The 19,541-nt window shown below is 42.8% G+C and overlaps 1 protein-coding gene across 1 annotated transcript in view; it reads right to left on the bottom strand.

Moving 5' to 3' along the window:
• Positions 1-19,541, bottom strand: part of unc5a (unc-5 netrin receptor A) — a 312,917-nt gene that overhangs the window by 50,565 nt on the left and 242,811 nt on the right. Inside the window, exons 12-13 of the mRNA XM_068043091.1 lie at positions 7,535-7,684; positions 924-1,088 (exon numbers count right to left, since the gene is read on the bottom strand). Coding sequence (XP_067899192.1) covers positions 924-1,088; positions 7,535-7,684 — 315 coding nt within the window. The remainder of the gene's footprint in view (positions 1-923; positions 1,089-7,534; positions 7,685-19,541) is intronic.

Below are 19,541 nucleotides of genomic sequence, written 5' to 3'. Positions count from 1 at the left end.
TCCTATTGTTTATCGTGTTAATCTGTAACCACAACTTGACAAGTGATAGATTTTTGATTTGAATGTGTGTGTGTTTAGTCCGACTTCTAAGTGATTATACTATCTATGAAGAAAGTATAGGGTAAAGTTTTATTACTGGGATTGTGTGCAGACATTTTAGCTTGATAAAGGATGTTTAGGTGCAGGTTCAGCAGCTCATGGTACTCCAGATCTAACTTTAAGTGCGAGCAATTTTTGGTGCTGCTCCAATAACTAATCTTGTAGGGAACTGACAGTTTAACAAGGATGGTCTCAGTTTCAGAGCATGATAAGCCCACTGGTCTGTGTTACTTTGGAATTTATTGAGTCAAGGAGGAAGGGATGGATTTTCTTTCCAGCTGACCAAGCAGTTTAACAGTATTTGATTAGAAGGTAAATAAAGGTAAAGTTACTGATGCTGGGTCAAGCTTTTTTTTTGGACAATTTTGCTTCTAAAAAATCATGACATCCAGTTTTTGGATGACACATTAAGTATAATAGTGACACAGCGGAAAGTCCTGACATTTAAATAATTATCTGTTAACGATCCATCTGCTTTTGCTCCCAGGAGTGATAGAAAGCAGCAATATTTTTTTTTACATTCGTCTGCCCATTCCTTTTCTGTGCCAGTGTTGCTAAGTGCAAAGCTTTTCCTATAGTTTGCTCCAGTTGACTCCATTTTACTCCAGTAAAATATCAGCATGGCACAACAAACTGGAATTTTGTTGCTGCATAGTAAACAATACAAAAATAACCCAGGATTAGAATATAAAATCTAGGCCTACTGATATGTTACGTTCCACAAAAACAAATATACAAATATTTTTCAGTTAGCTAATTTGCAGTATGTTAAATTGATCTCCTTCATGCAATATTATATTAGAAATTATTTACACAGTTCTTACCTTCACAAAGTTGAAATGAATGTGAAAACTTTGTCCTTCTCCTTCTACTTGCCAAACCCAAATTTTACCATTGAGTTCAGTTGTGGACAGACTGTACCGTTCCAGAGTGAAGGTACAGTGCAGGTTTCTTTGACAGCCATTCCAAATATGATAAAATGGAATTTCCTATAAAATGAAGTAAGGTAGGTATTATTTTTTGAGTTCAGTTAGCACGAGTTACAAACAAATAATAATTATTGAACAATCTAAAGTCAATCTGAGTACACTCAAAGAATAGTACAGTACATTGAGAGGTCATTTGGTTTATCAAGTCTGTGCTGGCTCTTTCAAAGAGTAATACAATTAGCCCTATTCCCCTGCTTTCCCCATATCTCTTCAATTTTTTTTCCCTTCAAGTATTTACTCAATTCCCTTTTGAAGACTTCTGTTGAATCTGCTTCCACCACCCTTGCTTAACAATGGGCCCACTTTAAGGGGGCTTTCATCAGTGTCACTGAAGCATATCTACATGAAGGAGAGTCTGGCCACTGAATTACTTGAAAAATAATTAAAATATTTTTAAGATAACTAAGAGTAAACATTTTAAATAGAACCTACTTATTTGTGCTATTACTGTTTATTTTAGGCTAAGGTTAATTTGTTCTTGCTTCAAGATGTTCTTATAATGGTCAGAAATTCATATATTTATATGATTTTTAAAAATAAGATCATTCTAAAGACTACTTTGTTGAACAAACAGGTGTTCCCCATATGGTTGGAAAGAATGTCATTTTAAGTAATTTGAATAAAATTAAGAATAACGGATGGAGGTCATTAATTGTGAGGAAATAATAACTCAATTCTGACATCATAAATGCAGCAAGTAGACTATTTCTTTTACACTCACTTCTTCCTGTATTTTATTTTATTTTGGCCCTTTGGAGTTTGACAGACAAGATGCTCAATTGATTTGATGCATAAAAATGTTTTAAGGAAAGATCAAATCTTTGATGTAATTGCTGTTAAATTACAGTAATTTTATCTGCATTTATTATAAGAAAACAACATTCCAGTGTACTTTTAGAAATTATTTCATAAAAAATATTTTTATCATGCTAAACATCACAATATTCTAAATGCTTCAGTTTGGCAGACTGCTGTCACAGTATGCTTTTAACAAATTAGAACTTTGTGTTTTGGAGCACTCTGACTAAATAGCAGAAAAATCCACAAATCTGAATCACAGCCATAACGGTCACTCAAATCATGCTATATCTTTCAGGAAGTTTTGCTGGCTGACCAAGGTTACAAGATAGATGACTTATAGATGCACAATAGTCCAGCAGGAAACATAGGATGTATGGGTACAGTAGTAATGTTATTGGTGGACTAGTAATTCCAAGGCCTGAACTAATAATCCAAAAATGTGAGTTTGAATCCCACCATGGCAGTTTGTGAATTTGAATTCAGATGATTAAATAAATCTGGAATAAAAAACTAATCAGTACCAAAGCTTTCAGATTATTTTTAAAAACAAGCTGGTTTAATGGTTAGGAAAGGAAACCTGCTGTCCTTACCCAGTCTGGCCTATATGTGACTCCAGATCGACAGCAATCTGGTTAACTCTTAACTGTCCTCCAAAGTGTTATGCTTATGTTATGCACACTGGACTTTGTGAAATGATTATATTTTAAAACTGTGATTTTTCAGAGTATAAGATGGAGTCAGATTATTTATTTATTTGGAGATACAGCGCTGAAACAGGCCCTTCAGCCCACCGAGTCTGTGCCGACCATCAACCACCCATTTATACTAATCCTACATTCCTACCTTCCCCTACCACCTACCTATACTAGGGGCAATTTATAATGGCCAATTTACCTATCAACCTGCAAGTCCTTGGCTGTGGGAGGAAACCAGAGCACCCGGCGAAAACCCACGCGGTCACAGGGAGAACTTGCAAACTCCGCACAGGCAGTACCCAGAATTGAACCCGGGTCGCTGGAGCTGTGAGGCTGCGGTGCTAACCACTGCGCCACTGTGCCACCCAGGTGACCTCACATCAACTCTGCTTAAAGACAAGACAGAAATCTTGGTTACCAGAGCAACAGAGAACACAGATCAAAGACTTTATTTTTTGAAAAGCCAAGACTGCAGGGGTATAGCACCTGAAGAACTAGGGGTTTCACCCTCACAGACTTTTGGATCGTAAACAAGGAGTCACTGATTCCGAAGATGCAAATGGCAACTGGAACACCTGGAAACAATGAAAAGCCCGGGTGGCGCTGCTGAAGCCAGACTTGTGAAAGCTTCATATTGGAAAAGGATAATAGGCTATTGACTTGTGATTCCAGATAAATTTAACAGATTTTCTAAAGGCATGCAGGCTATAAGAAAGGAAGACAACCAATGGCCACAGGGAGGGAGAGAGAGGGAACACCTGCTCTCAGGAAAAAACTGATAGAACAAAAGGCAGCGAAGACTTGAACCTGTTTTGAAAATCGAGGTTCGCAGTGAAGTAAAAGACCAACAGGGTCACCAGGAATAACTTTATTCACAGGCATCTAGGTCGAAAGTGCTTGGAGAAGTGAAAGAGGACATTTAGTTTGAGAAAGGCCTGGGAGATTTAACCCATTGCAACTGGGAAGAGTTTGGGATTTTAACACAAAGACGTTGCCATCAAAGAGAACTGTGTAACGTATAAGTGTGGTGTGAGTTTTTCAAGTGTTTTAATAAGTAAAGAAAATACCTTTCTCTGTAAGTAGCTGACAACCCAAATTGCAAAGTACTATTATTTAATTGGGATTTCTTTTAGTTTAGTTGTTATAAAAGAAGTCTTAAAATGTGAAATCTTGTCATGCAATTCTTTAACTTGGTCTGGGGGTTCAAATCTCATATTTTAATGTTAATGTTCTCACTGAGGTCGTAACACTTAGCAAACCATTTAGTTGTATCAAACCTGCGACAAATACAAGAATACAAAAAACTGGACAGACTACCTGGGATCAACCTAGACATCAGATTCAGATAGAACAAAGACACATCCAGCCAGTCAATCCTGCAAAATCCTTCTAACCAATATCTGGGGACTTGTGCCCAAGTTGGCAGAGCTTCCCACAGCCTAGTTAAGCATAGTCATACTAACAAAATCATACTTATCCCAGATATTCCCATCACCATCCCAGATATATCCTGTCCACCACAGGTATCACGAATCCTTAACATTGACTATATTACCCTTCCTCAACAGATAAATGAGTACTCCATGTTGGACACAACTTGGAAGAAACATTGAGGGTAGCAAGGGCACACAAGGATACTGGATGGGGCGACTTCAATGTCCATCACCAAGTGTGGCTGGATAGCACCAAAGCTGGTTGAGTCCTGAAGGGCATGGCTGCCAGGCTGAACTGGTGGCGGAGGTGGGAGTCAACATGAGGGAAAAACCTACTTGACCTTGTCTTCACCAATCTACCTGTTGCAGATGCATCTGTCTATGATGGTTTTGGTAGGAACGACCACCACATGTGGAGAATGGGCCCTCTTATTGTGTTGTGCAGCATTCCAAGGGATGAATTTGATGGGACCCCTTGAGCCTGCTCCATCATTCAATAGGTTCATGGCTGAACTCATTACTTCGTATTACCACCTACCCCCGATAACTTTCCACCCCCTTGCTTATCAAGAATCTATCTACCTCTGCCTTAAAAATATTCAAAGACTCTCCTTCCACTGCCTTTTGAGGAAGAGAATTCCAAAAACTCACGCCCCTCTAAGAGAAAATTTCTCCTCATCTTTGTCTTAAATGGACGACCCCTGATTTTTAAAAAGTGACCCCTAGTTTGAGATTCTCCCAAAAGGGGCAACATCCTTTTCATATCCACCCTGTCAAGACCCCTCAGGACCTTTTATGTTTCAATCAAGTCGCCTCTTACTCTATAAATTCCAGCGGATACAAGCCTAGCCTGTCCAATCTTTCCTCGTAAGACAGTCTGCCCATTCCAGGTATTAGTCTAGTAAACCTTCTCTGTACTGCCTCCAACGCATTTACATCCTTTCTTAAATAAAGAAACCAGTACTGTACACAGTACTCCAGATGTGGTCTCACCAATGCCCTGTATAGCCGAAGCATAACCTCCCTACTTTTGTATTCAATTTCCCTCACGATAAACGATAACATTCTATTAGCTTTCCTAATTACATGCTGTACCTGCATACTAACCTTTTGCGATTCATGCACTAGGACACCCAGGTCCCTCTGCATATTAGAGCTCTGCAATCTCTCACCATTTAGGTTATATGCTTCTTTTTTATTCTTCCTGCCAAAGTGGACAATTTCACACTTTCCCACATTGTACTCCATTTGCCAGGTCTTTGCCCACTCACTCAGCCTACCCATATCCCTTTGTAGCCTCCTTATGTCCTCTTCACAAGTTACTTTCCTACCTATCTTTGTGTCATTAGTAAATTTAGCAACCATACCTTCGGTCCCTTCATCTAAGTCATTTATATAAATTATAAAAAGTTGAGACCTTAGCACCCATCCGTGTGGCACACCACTCATTACATTCTGCCAACCAGAAAATGACCCATTTATGCCTACTCTCTGTTTCCTGTTTGCTAACCAATCTCCCATCCATGCCAATATGTTACCCGCTAATATAACTTCCTTGCTCTTGTACTCTATGCCCCTATTAATAAAGCCAAGACACGGTATGCTTGATTGACCAAGCTCTCAACCTGTCCTGCCACCTTCAATGACTTATGCACACATACGCCCAGGTCCCTCTGCTCTTGCACCCCCTTTAGAATTGCACCCTTTATTTTATATTGTCCTTCCATGTTCTTCCTACCAAAATGAATCACTTCACATTTCTCTGCATTGAACTTCATCTGCCACCTGTCTGCCCATTCCACCAACTTGTCTATGTCCTTTTGAAGTTCTACACTACCCTCTTCACAGTTCACAATGCTTCCAAGTTTCATAACATCTGAAAACTTTGAAACTGTGCCCTGTGCACCAAGGTCTAGGTCATTAATCAGGAAAAGCAAGGGCCCCAACACTGATCCCTGGGGACCTCCACTGCAAACCTTCCTCCAGCCTGAAAAACATCCATTTACCACTACTCTTTGTTAATGGATAATTCTAGTGAATCTGCTCTGCACCTGCTCCAAAGCTAATATATCCTTCCCAAGGTGCAGTGCCAGAACAGAACATAGTACTCCACATGTGGTCTAACCAGTGCTTTACATAACTGTAACAAAACTTCCACCCCCCTTGTATTTCAGTGTCCTTGAGATGCAGGTTAGCATGCCATTAGCTTTTTAAATAATTTTTTGCAACTTACCTAGAAATTTCATTCCGTGGACCTCTAAATCTCTTTGCTTAACCATAATTCCTGGCTTCTCAACATTTCAAAAACACTATAATCTGTCGTTCTTAAATCCAAAATGGATGACCTCACACTTCCCCAAAATGAATTCCATCTGTCATAGTTTCACCCAGTCACTTAATCTATCAGTGTACCTTTGCAACTTTCTGCTCCCATCTACACTATTAGCTGTAGCACCTAATATAGGATCATAGCAAACTTCGATATACAGCTCTTTATTCTTTCATCTAAGTAATTTATAAATAGAGTGAAAAGCTACGGTCTCTGTACAGTTCCCTGGGAGACATCACTGGTCACATCCTGTCAAATGGAGTATCAACTCATTGGGCTGAATTTTACCAGTCCTTTGACATCGGGGGTCACGGCAGGGGGAGGGCCCAGAATATTCTTCCGAGAGATGCCCGCCATGACTCCCGACGCCGGATATGTCCCGCCCTATTTTACTGGTGGCAGCGAGACCTCGGTGTGGATGCCCCCTGCTGCTCGGCGGCGGCACCCCAATTACCATTTGTAAAGTTCACAGACCTGAAAGGTAACTTTGCTTCTCTCTGCACAGAAGTTGCCAGACTTGCTGAGTTTTTCCAGCACTTTCTGCTTTGCTGCCTAATTGCCAGCGTTCACAGTCTTCTATAGTGAGGTAAGTATTTATTTGGCAGCTGTCAGGAAACAGGTGCTCGGATGCTTTAAATAGGGCCCCAGCACCTGCTACACAGCTGAGCCAACGCCCATCAAGGTGCCGGATGTCCCACCTCCCGCTATGTAATATGGGGGAGGGGGAATATGGTACGGTGCATCACTATGATGCTAATGAGCTGCTGCGCTTAATATAGTGGGGGCTCAGCGACAGGTGATCTGCGCGGGCGGAACTCCATCTTCAAAGTGCGTCGCCGCAATCAAAATTCAGGCCATTATGTCTGCTCCCTGCATCCTACCTCCTAACCAATTCCCTACCCATGTCAAGCAGCTGTCTATAATTCCATGCATTTCCATCTTTATTTAGAGATACAGCACTGAAACAGGTCCTTTGGCCCACTGAGTCTGTGCCGACCAACAACCACCCATTTATACTAACCCTACAGTAATCCCATATGCCCTACCACCTTTCCTAACAGTGTCTTGCATGGAACCTTATCAAATGCTTAATGAATGTTTATTACCCATTATCTGTATTTGGAAAAGAAAAAGTGCGCCCATTTTAATTGATTTGTTATGCTTATTGACATTCCAAACTGCCTTTACCTGAAAGCTGTCCAGCAGCTTACTTGTCCAGAGAGATTTTTGTATATCATGTATAGAAAGTCGTAAGTTATGATAGCTGTCTTTAAAGTGAAGAATCTTAGGCTCATCTAAGAGTTGCCCTCCGAGGTGCTTCTCCAACTGCATCACTTCCTGCATAAGAAAAATGTATTTAAAATAGTTACTCGTAAAACAAAGGTCTTGAAATAACACTAAATATTTGCTTGAATCTGTCAAAGAAATCTCTCCAATATTTTAACAGAGGCATTAACTCATTTCATTGAAGGATTGTTTGTAAATACATTACTTTTAAATGGGTTAACACCTTAATTAAAATTGTGATAAAAAGGAATTAAATATGAATGCAATAAGCAGAAGGCGGGTTAAGGGCGAGATGAGTGACAGTGTACAACAGGTGAGAGGTGGATAAAGGGGCTGAACAGATAGCTCATACAGGAGGAGGTAGAGAATGTGATAGGAACAGGGTTGGGAAAGGAACACAATAGGAGTGAGAGGGTCAGAGGAAACATGAATGAGGAAAGCACTGAGGGAAACATTTTCTTCACAACTCCCAGCCCAAAAGTGGTGTGTAGCCATTAGTGAATACGTTACTTGTCATAACATACAATGCCACCCATCCTCCATTCAATTTTGCTTTGTGAACATAATTTCACATCTGGCCACTCTATATGGAGCTATCAAGCAAGTCGCAGAGCTCAACTCCATCGAACATTTTCTTTTTCATAGAAAAGATTTCTTTTTACATTTTAGAGTGTATTTTCCTCTTCACTGTGTTTGGGATGGAAATGCAATACTGTGCTAATGTGCCTCCTTGCTTGTCATCGTCATGTGACCTCTACCATGAGGCACTCAATGCAGGCATCCATCAGCAGGCAGTTCAATAAAAACACAGTACAAACAAGACTGTTGTCCTGTAACATGGTGTCAGAGTGGAGCTGAGATTGAGTGTTGAAGAGCTATATAGAAGTACGGATACTAAAAGCAGAACACAGGAATGATCAGAGCTGCTAAAAGCCACAGAAAAGGAACAAAGAAGCGCTGAAAGCACTAGGTAAGACACAATGGCTGCAAATCTTCCTCTCCTGGTACCGGTCGAAATGAAAGGTGATATGATGCAGAACTGGCAGTTTTCCACTCGCAATGGCAAAATTATGAAATTGTGACAGATTTAATTAACAAACCAGAGTAGCTATGAGTAGCTACACTTTTATCACTGTTGGGGAGAAACTGCTACAAAATGTATTCCACCCTCAATCTCTCTGAAGAACAAAAAAAAGGACAAGAGAAATTTTGAAAGCCTTGAAGGCAAGCTTTGAACCCCTAGTGAATGCAACTTATGAACAGTATTTGTTCAATATCAGGGCCCAAAATGAAAAAGAGTCAATTTATCAATATGTGACTGCATTAACACAGCTCGCAGAATCCTGTGAATTTGTGCAGCTAAAACATGATCTGATTAAAGACAGGATTGTATTAGGCATAAGAGATCCCATAGTGAGAGCACATCTACTGAGAATATAAACTTACTCTCAGGAAAGCAATCGACATGTACAGCTGAGATTGTCTATCAGCAGCTAGAGCATATTCATGGCAGAACAGACCAGGCCTTGCATTATGCTGATAGACACTCCAGGCCGAATGGGCAGAAAGATCATGGACAAAGGGCAGGATGCAAATACTGTGGAGGATATCACACAAAGGAAAAGAGGCATGTCCAGCATGGGGAGAGCAGTGTTCTCACTGCAAGAAGCTGAATCAGTTTGCACACAAGTGTTTGGCTAGAAGGAAGTACAACAAGCAGGTAGAGATGACCACCGGAGAGATGTCAGTCTAACATTCTGATGAAGCACTATACACCATACAACAGGTTGGTTCAGTCAGGTCGATAGGTGATAAATGGTTTGTGACTGTTGGAATGATGACTGCAGAAGGAGAACATCAAGTCAACATAAAGTGTCAGATAGACACCAGTGTGTCATGCAACATCATGACTTTCACAGACCTGTGTGAAGTGGCTCTACACGGCGATCCAAAAATGAAGCCCTCAAAAGTAAGGTTGAGGCTATATGATGGCACCATACTAGTGCTGAGAGGTCAAATTACTCTGAGAGCCAAAGACAATGACAAGAATGAAGATCTGGAGTTCCAGATCATAGACAGCAAGCAAACGCCACTCATCACAGCTGGAGCAAGTCTAAAGCTTGGACTGGTAATCAAGAAAGTGATAACCCCTACAGAATGGATTAGCAGCATCGTAGCAGTGAAACAGCCTGGAAAGCTGAGTGTATGCATCGACCCAAAGGATTTAAATAAATCTCTGAAGAGATCTCACTACCCCATGCCAACCATTGAAGGAATTTTACCACAATTTGCAAAGGCAAAAGTCTTCACTACCCTATGCGAAGGATGCTTACTGGCAAGTGAAGCTGGATGAAAGCAGCAGCTTTCCAACTACATTCTGGACGCCGTTCGGGAGATTCAGATGGTTACGCATGCCATTTGGCATTTTCCTGGCTCCAGAGGAGTATCCACACAGACAGCATGAGATAGTTAGTGATCTTCCCGGAATGGAAGCTATAGTGGATGATCTGCTAGTTTATGGATGCGGAGACACAATGGAAGAAGCCATTGCTGACCATGATCAAAATCTAGTGCGACTGCTAGACAGAGCTCGCCAGTTGAACCTAAAGTTGAACAAGAAAAAATTGCATTAAAGATGCCCGAAGTCATGTACATAGGTCATGTATTGACAGCAAAAGGTCTTCGCCTGGCTCCCAAGAAAGGTGAGAGCGGTAACAGCAATGCGGCGACCAACAGATGTAAAAGCAGTGCAACGATTTGTTGGATTTGTCAACTATTTAGCAAAATTCTTGTCCAGTTTGCTGTTGGAGTGTGAACCACTATGCCAACTCACTGCCAAGGGCTTACAGTGGTATTGGGACACAGAATAAGCAGCATTCACTAAAATCAAGCAACTAGTGACAGCAACGTCAGTGCTGAAATCCTATGATGTAAATGATGAAGTTACCCTGCAGTGTGACACCAGCGAGCCAGGATTTGGAGCAATCCAAATGCAGCAAGAACAACCATTTGCATCAGGGCATTAATGCAAACAGAATGATGCTACGCTCAGATTGAGAATGAGTGCCTGGCCAATGTCTTTGCTTGTGAACATTTTCATCAATACCTACTTGGAAGAGACAAAGTGACAGTCGAATGTTACTCTGGTTGCAGAGATATCAACTGGATATGACATACAAGCAAGGGAAACAGATGTACATTGCTGACATGCTGTCAAGAGCAGCAGTCCCTATGAAGAAAATAAAGGATGCTACTACATAGTTTGAAATCTTCCAGATCCAACATGAAGCTGCAGCTCAACATATTCTGGAAGTCATCAACCCAGCAGAGACATTGAATATGACAGACAAGCGCCTTACTCAAATGAAGTGAACTACCCAACAAAATGCAACTCTCCAAGATGAAAGGATTCCCTGAAAGGACACTCCTGTGGTCAAAAAGCATATTGGGCATACAGAGATGAATTGACAGCCCAAGATGACATCGTGTACAAAGGAAATAGAGCCATTATCCCTAAACCACCAAGGAATGAGTTGAGTCTGAGGAAAGCAAGACAAGTACTTTACTGACCAAACATGAGCAATGAAATCAAGGAACACATCAGCCAGTGCAGTGCGTGTCACGAATACCAAGCTAAGCAAGCTAAAGAGCCACTGATGACAAATGACATCCCAGACAGACCATGAATAAAACTCTTCACTCTTGCAGAAACTGATTATCTTGTCACCATAAACTACTATTCTGACTACTGGGAGGTAGATCAGCTGGTGTTAATGACTACCAGTGAGATTGTAGCAGAAATAAGAAATGCTGGAATCACTCAGCAGGTCTGGCAGCATCTGTGGAAAGAGAAGCAGAGTTAACGTTTCGGGTCAGTGACCCTTCTTCGGAAGGGTGAGTCAGTAAGATTGTAGGATGCCTGAAAGCACACATTGGTTGTTACCGCATTCCAGACATTGTGATGAGTGACAATAGCCCTCCGTTCACTTGGAGAGTGAAGAATTCAGCCGCTTCACAAAGGATTGGGAAATTCAACACCATACATCATCTCCACACTATCCCCAGTCAAATGTGAAGGCTGAGGCAGCAGTGAAAATCATCAAAGGAAGCATAAAGAAATTGTGCAAATCCAGTACAGATGTATACAAGGCAATCCTTGAGTGGAGAAACACACCTACCGAAGGCATAGAAAGTAGTCCGGTACAAAGAAAAATGTCACGCTGCACCCAAAATACTCTTTCAATAGCAAAAAAGCTACTGAAGCCAGAAGTAGTAATAAGCGTGAGTGATAAGATCAAGGTGAAATGGCAGAAAGCCAAATTTTATTTTGACAAAACTGCCAAAACATTGCCAGAATTGAGCATTGGAGAGCGAGTCAGGGTACAAACCTTCAACACTCTCAACAAAAGTCAGCCCAAGTGGCAGCTTGGGATCTGTGTAGAGCAGTTGTCACCTCGATCGTACGTGGTGGAAGTGAACATTCAGATATACTGTCGCAACCATGGGCACATACGCACAACTGGAGAAGCAGTTCCTTCATTGCAGGCGGTCGATCAGGAAAATGTGAACTCACCATCTCCACAGATCACAGATCAACCATCAGTCCCAGATGTCCACAGTACCCCACCAATGGAAATGGAACAACAGTTATCGCGGCGACAACAAATGACACTCCCCGGAGAAGGAAAATCAGCCAATGAGCAGCCAACGACAACGCACATGCGCACCATAAAGAGACTGGCATGATTTAAAGATTATGTGTGCAACGCATGTGCAGAAACTGACGAGAATAACAAACTGCTAATACATGAGAACAATTGTGTGCATAGAGAGTAGCTTGGGCAACTCACAGTGTAAATGATAATGCATGCAATTTTTTCTTTGTTTTTTTATATGAAAAGGGGAGTGTTTGGAATAGAAATGCAATACGGTACTAATGTGCCTCCTGGCTTGCTGTAGTCAAGGGGTGGGGGATGGGATGTGGTGATCTTCCAGCGGGATGGCCAGTGCAACTGGGGAGGGTTCTCTGTGTGGCACAGGGTACCTGGTCAGGTGGGAACCCCACCCCTAGCCCTCTGCTTGATTTTACTGGGCAGCCTCCCCAGGTGAAGTGTCCATCCCCGCAGTGGCGAGAAGAGGCCCTTAAGGGCCTCAATTGGCCTAGGGGCAGGTGGATAACCTGCTGCACACCATCACTGGTACAATACCAGCGGAGGCATGTAGGTAATGGGCACGGCAACCCCAACCCCTGCCATCCCACCCGATTTTACATCTCAACCAACCTTCCAGCGCCCTCCCAGGGTGGGGGTGAGTGCATGAAATTCCAGCCCTTATCTTAATTCATTCCCCTTGATCTCACTCCCTTTCACAACCAGCAGCTGTCTTTTCTCAGTCCTTCACTTATCCCACTGCTCCTACTCTCACATCTCACCTCCTTTCTTTGTAGCCTTGACCACCCCTCACCAACCACCTCATCACTGCAACAACTTGAATTTATATAGCACCTTTTAATGTCGCAAAATGTCTCAAGGTGCTTCACAAGAGTGTTATGAATTAAAATTTGAAACTGAGCCACATAAGGAGGTATGACCAAAAGCTTGGTCAAAGTGCTAGGTTTTAAGGAGCATCTTAAAGGAGACGAGAGGTGAAAAAGTTTAGGGAGGGAATTCGGGAGATTAGGGCCAAGGTTGCTGAAGACACAGCCACCAGTAAGGGAGCGATTAAAATTGGGAATGAACAAGATACCAGAATTGGAGGAGCACAGAGATCTTGAAAGTTCGAGGAGCTGGAGGAGGTTGCAGAGATAGGAAGAGGAAGGGCCAGACCATGAAGGGATTTGAAGACAAAGATGAAAATTTTACAGTTGAAGTGGTACTGGACTGGGAGCCAATGTAGCTAAGCAAGCACAGGATGAACTGGACTTGGTGTGAGTTGACTTGGTCTGAGTTAAGATACAGGCAGCAGAGTTTTGGAAGAGCACAAGCTTACGTAGGGTGAAAGATGGGAGACCAGCTAGGAGAGCTTTGGAATAGTCAAGGCTAAAGGTAACCAAGGTAAGATGAGGATTTCAGGAGCAGATGAGCTGAGGCAGGATCAGAGTGGGGAGATATTACAGAGGTGGAAGTAGGCAGTCTTGATGATGGAGCAAATATGTGGTCAGGAGCTCATCTCAGGATGAAACACACTAAGGTTTCGATCAGTCTGGCTTATCTCAGGTGAGGGTGGGGGTGGGGCGTTGCCAGGGAGAAGGATTGAAATGGTGACTAACGAACAGAGTTCCAGGCCCATTCCAGGGCCTCCACCATTGGAGCCAATGGCAATAGCCAGAATTTTACACCCACCACACCACCACCCCACCCCCCTGGGAATGGGCTAGGAAGCGGGGGGGAGGGGGGGGGTGGGGAGGGGGTGGTGGGGGTGGGGGGTGGGGTTTGATGTAAAATAGGGTGGGAGGCAGGTGGGTGCCATGCTCATTGCCTACACTCTCCCACTGCTACTTTGCCAGCAGCAGGGGAGGTGGCAGGTGAGCTGCCCACCCATAGGCCACGGGAGGCCCTTAAGTAGCTAATTAAGATCCTCTTCCTACTGTCACTGGTATTTTACCAACAGCGGATGGGTACTTTGACACCTGAGGAGGCCACCTAGTAATACATGGCGGCCTTCTTGTGGGCTAGTGGGTTGGCCCTTCTGATTGGGCATGCTGTGCCCCAAAGAGGGCCCCAACCCCCCCCCCCCCCCCCCTCAGCAGCATGTCACCTCGCTGAAGCAACCCCCACCCCCACCCGCTGCCCTACACCACAACCCCACCCCTCCTCACTGAGGCCTAGCAGATTGTCCCCTGTGAGGCCCCATACACTTACCTCCATTCCAGGGCCTCCACCATTGTTGCTGATCCTGGCCACCTGCAGTCCCAGGAGTGATCACTGCTCCCGCTGGCCCTAATGGGACTGAAGAGCTGCCAACCTTCTGATTGGCCAGCAGCACTTTGAGGCAGGACCTTGTCTCAGAGCGACGGAAGCTCCGACTGAAGCCAATTAAGGGCCTGAGCCATGTAAAACAGCAGCATGGCTTGCAGGCCCGATGGAGGCGGATGCGCCGTCAGATTTTTAGCCAGAGGGTGCGGCCACTGCCTCATTGTTAAAGTCCAGCCAGTGGCAATGGGTCTTCCCATTATTTCATTGGAGGAAATTTCCACTCATCCAATATTGGATGTCGGACAAGCAGTCTGACAATTTAGTGACAGTGCAGGGATTGAGAGAGGTGGTGGTGAGGCAGAGCTGGTTGCCATCAGCGTACGTGTGGAAACTGATGCTGTGCTTTTGGCTGATGATGCTAAGGAGCAGCATGTAGATGAGAAGTTGAATGGGGCCAAGGATAGATCCTTGGGGGACACTAGATGTAACGGTACATGAGAGGGAAGCAATGCCATTGCAGTTGATTCTCTGGCTAGTATTTCCTCTCTCCACTTTGGTGTCTGCCCAGCATCAACCTTGCCTCCTGTTCTTCCTGTCCGATTCTGCTCTATAATTGTCAGCCAAGGGCCCTTCTCGAATGAATCACTCAGTGAAATCTGGGATCCTGACTAAGAATGAAGCTTAAAGTTAGATCTACCAAAGATCTGCTGCAAATTGAGGAGATCAGGTGCCTTGTCCTGCAATTTTAAGACAATTTATCTTCTTCTTTAAAACAAAATGCACCTATGATCCCATTGCCACATGCCATTTCATTTTGTAAATTTCTGCTACAAACATCTCCTGTTTATATTGTCATTTCCTGTAGTTTTAAAACATTGCCTTCCTTTCCTACTGCCACCACCTGATTTCTTTTTACATTATCCTCCTCTCTTGTTGCCTTGTTCTATATTTTTTCTTAACTTCGCCTCTTGTTAAATCTTTTTTTCAATTTCTCTAAACTACTGCTATTGTTTACCATTAATCTCCCACTACTCAATTCATCTAATGGGCACTAGCTCAAGACAGTCAATGATGACAAGACAAGAAGAATGGAAAGTGCAGGATGGGTGAAGACAGACAACAAAGAGCCAAACAATAAATAGAAACAACTGTAAATTAGCATTATGACACAGTAGAGTTTTACTACAATCTGGACACACCTCTAGTAACAGAAACAGTATCAGACTGTGTTGCATAACCTCCCACAAACAATGCCAAAGGAGATATAAACCTTATCTATGCCACAGTAAATATTCCTTGCTCCCACTAAAGGGACAGTTCAAAACCATAAAGTAGCACGGAATGTGAAAGAACATTCATCCCCAATAAGGCTGCTCCTCTTACTCCTGACTGTATACAACATGCACAATCATGACCTCTTGCTTTAATTTATTTAATCTCCTAAGACAAGTTACTAAACACAGACAACGGTTCCAAGAAGGAAACTACCTGATTGCATTTGGGTATGAATATGGACTATTTAATTACTGCTTGCACGTAAGCAAAATCATACAGTTTGCATGATCAATGGTTTCCATATACTTTCATCGGCTTCAAAAACCTCTATGGGACAATGTTCCAAAATTAGTCATTCACAGCCTTTCCTGACTTCTTATGAATTATCCTCGAGTGCATATTCAATGACAGTTGGAAGGTAATGGCTTGTTCTTTGCTTAGAATTCATGATTAGTTTGGACAAATCCCTGCTGAAACATAAATGCGCTTTTCTGATTTTTTTAATTGCTTTGAAACAGCATAATAAGCAGCCAATTTTCCTTATGGAATTACAGATAATAACTACCTTTTGTATGTAATTTACTGAAAAAAGTTTTCGATAAAATTAAACTTCAAGATACAGCTGGAAATTTTGGCTTCAATATAAGTCTGTAAATATCCTGGTCCCATGATTCGTCCAACAATCTCTCACAGTAAGTTCACCAGATCAGCTGCAAACTCAGCTAGGTCCCAGTTTGTGTCAATGTTTTCAGGATGATATTGTAGGGGCACAGCTTCCGTCCATCCCATTAAACCATTATCATAAGAGGGGTGGTGGTGGGCTGGGATGGGGACTCCCTAAGTCAGAAGTTCCGACTCCTAGGGCCTCGTTCAGGACCGGCTTATGATGAGCAAAATTATGCCTGGTTTCACCGAAAGGTGAGGCCTATCTGGAGATCCAAATCAACTGCAGTGATACAGCAAAGAAAACAGTAAATAACACATGGAAGCCCCATGATGTTCATCTTACACATCACAGTAAACACCAAGGTTCCCCTCCAAGCCACACACCATCCCGACTTGGAACTATATCGCTTTTCCTTCACTGTCGCTGGGTCAAAATCCTGTAACTCCTTTCCTAACAGCACTGTGGGTGTGCCTGCACCCCAAGGAATGGAGCAGTTCAAGAAGGCAGCTCACCACCACCTTCTCAAGGGCAATTAGGGATGGGCAATAAATTTTAGCCTAGCCAGCGATGCCCATATCCCACGAATGAATAAAAAAAATCACCTCCATGACATTGTTATTTCAGTGCTGCAAGCACTTCAAGGACCTGACCTAGACAGCAAATGTTGAGAAGGGTTGAGATGCTGCCAGGCCTGCTATTTCTAGCATTTTCTGTTTTTATTACAGATTTCCAGCAACCACAGCATCTTTTGATGGGAATTATATCTTCCTGTCTCCAATTCTGAGCATTACCCTTTACCACAGCACTTGTTCTCACCCTCAAACACTACCTAGCTCAGCCCACATGCTTTTACTTCAATTAAAAAGGCATAAAGCATCATCTCTCCTTTCATTCTAGTTACACACTCACCTGCTGCTATGCTGTGCTCAACAGGCACAAACAGCTTTCTATTTTCATCTTGTACTGTTTTCACTCCTCACACTGGAGCCACTTTCTTTTATGTGACCACTTCATATTATGCTAACAACTTGCTTCTTCTCTCACTTAGCTTGGATACAATATGAACCTGCCTCATACATTTTCATAAGCTTTTACGAGAACCACACAATAACTCTTTATGCAGGACAAGCTGACTCACACCATGGAAACAGCCAGAATTGAGGGAGGTTTATCCTCCATTTATGCCCTCCCCAGGTGGAGAAGGATCCATAGACATCACTGGAGCAGGCAGCTTGAGGAATATTAAAGCTCCAACTGCATCTCCCTAAAGTTCCCAACTTGCTCTTTTGCGTCCTCTTCCTCCAACCAGAATAGAGTGGCACAATGGCCCAATGCTGAATACTGTGCATTCCCTCCTTGAGCCTCCTTAAAGTCCAATTGAATGGAAATGGTGCAAAACTACCTTTCATTGCACATCAAATGCTATTATGCCCTGATCTCGTCTGTCAAACTGGTCACGACTGTAGGATCATCCTGGAGACCAAATCTAACCAATGGCTCCTTTTCTCCACTACCAACATTTCTTTAACCCCTTCTCCTCTGCCCCCTCTACCCTCATGTCCAACAAATTAACGGAATTCTTTGTCGCTAAGATTGAGATCATCTATTCAGCTACCTCTAAAGCATCACTACCATCTCTTTGTCCACCAAGCCAAGTTTCTTCCAAGGTCCCGTAGCTTTCTCCGGTTTCTCTACCAACTCATTCCCTATTCAGGCTTATCTTGTCCCTGAGACCCTCTTCTTTGTCTTTTAACCCCATTCTCACTAAACTGACCATCTAACTTCTTTTCCTGACCCCCATGCCCGCTAACATTGTAAACAGTTTTCTTTCCTCAGCTACTGTCCTTGCCCTTTAAGAAACTGCTTTTAAAACCCTCCTCAAAAATCCACCCTTGACCCCTCTGTTATTGCAAACTACTGCCCTATTTCCAACCTTTCTTTCTCTCCCAAGTTCTTGAATGTATTATTCCATCCCAAATCCATGCCCATCTTTCCTGCAATTCCACATTTGAATCTCTCCAAAGTTTCCATCTCTGCCTCAGCAATGAAGGAGCACTAATCAATGCCACAAATGGCATTGTCTATAACTGTGACCATGATGCACTATCTCGTTGCATCTGTGACTTCCTGGTGAGAAAGGTGTCTAGGGGTCCCCTTCAGCCTTCACCTGGTCTTACTGTAACAGGATTTAATTTTAAATACACCATGTTTTGAGCTCCTTGTTCACCGCTTTCCAATTATAAGGCAAAAAAATGAGCACAGACAGGCTTTCTTAGGTTTAAAGAGGAAAAGTGAAATTTATTAAAACTTAAACCCTAATTCGGTTAACACCTACGGATACATGCTGCGCCACAAGCTAGCATGCATATGCAATACGCACATGCAAATAGAGACAGAAAAGAGAAGAAAAATAAAGTGGAGATGTTTGAGGCAATATCTGAAGAGTTTCTTGTTACTGTGCTTCAAGCTCACTGTATAGTCCTTTTGTAGGTAATTCTTGCTTGTAGGTAACTCTTGCTTTTCCTTGGGGGCCAGTATTCTTCTTAAAATCTCATTCACTGTAGGAGACTTTTCTCTCTTGGTGTTCCTGTGTCTTTAATGGATTCCAAAGCTGGTGAGAACGAAATGAGAGCAGACAGGAGAGGTTGCATCAAGCCAGCCATGAGAGGTCTTTTCAGTCTGGGAGCAAACAGCTTTCTGGGTTCAAATTCTCTGTGGCCAATTTAAAACTCTCAGTTCAAAACTCTGCAACAGCCAGTTAGTCATGTGACTAAACTGGTCTGACCATGTCTTCTGTGTACTGGGGGAGCAGGGACTGCTTTCTTTGTTCTAACACTGTCTGCTGGTATGCAAAATATGTCTTTCTGGCTCAGGGTCTGGCAATTCCTTGTGATAGGCCCTCTTTTCTTTCCAGCAACAATCTGAAGTTTAATGTCCGTGTGGCAAAATTAATGTGCCTCATTCTTGGCAGGTGGGGGCTGCAAAACATCATCCTTTTCCTTCTCTGCAGGGGTTGATATGGTCAATCACACCATTCTCCTCCAATGCCTCT

This window comes from Heterodontus francisci, chromosome 12 (genome assembly GCF_036365525.1).
Source record: "Heterodontus francisci isolate sHetFra1 chromosome 12, sHetFra1.hap1, whole genome shotgun sequence".
Classification (NCBI taxonomy): Eukaryota; Metazoa; Chordata; class Chondrichthyes; order Heterodontiformes; family Heterodontidae; genus Heterodontus; species Heterodontus francisci.
Note: the sequence above shows the minus strand (reverse complement) of the source record. Positions and strands in the feature narration are given on the sequence as shown.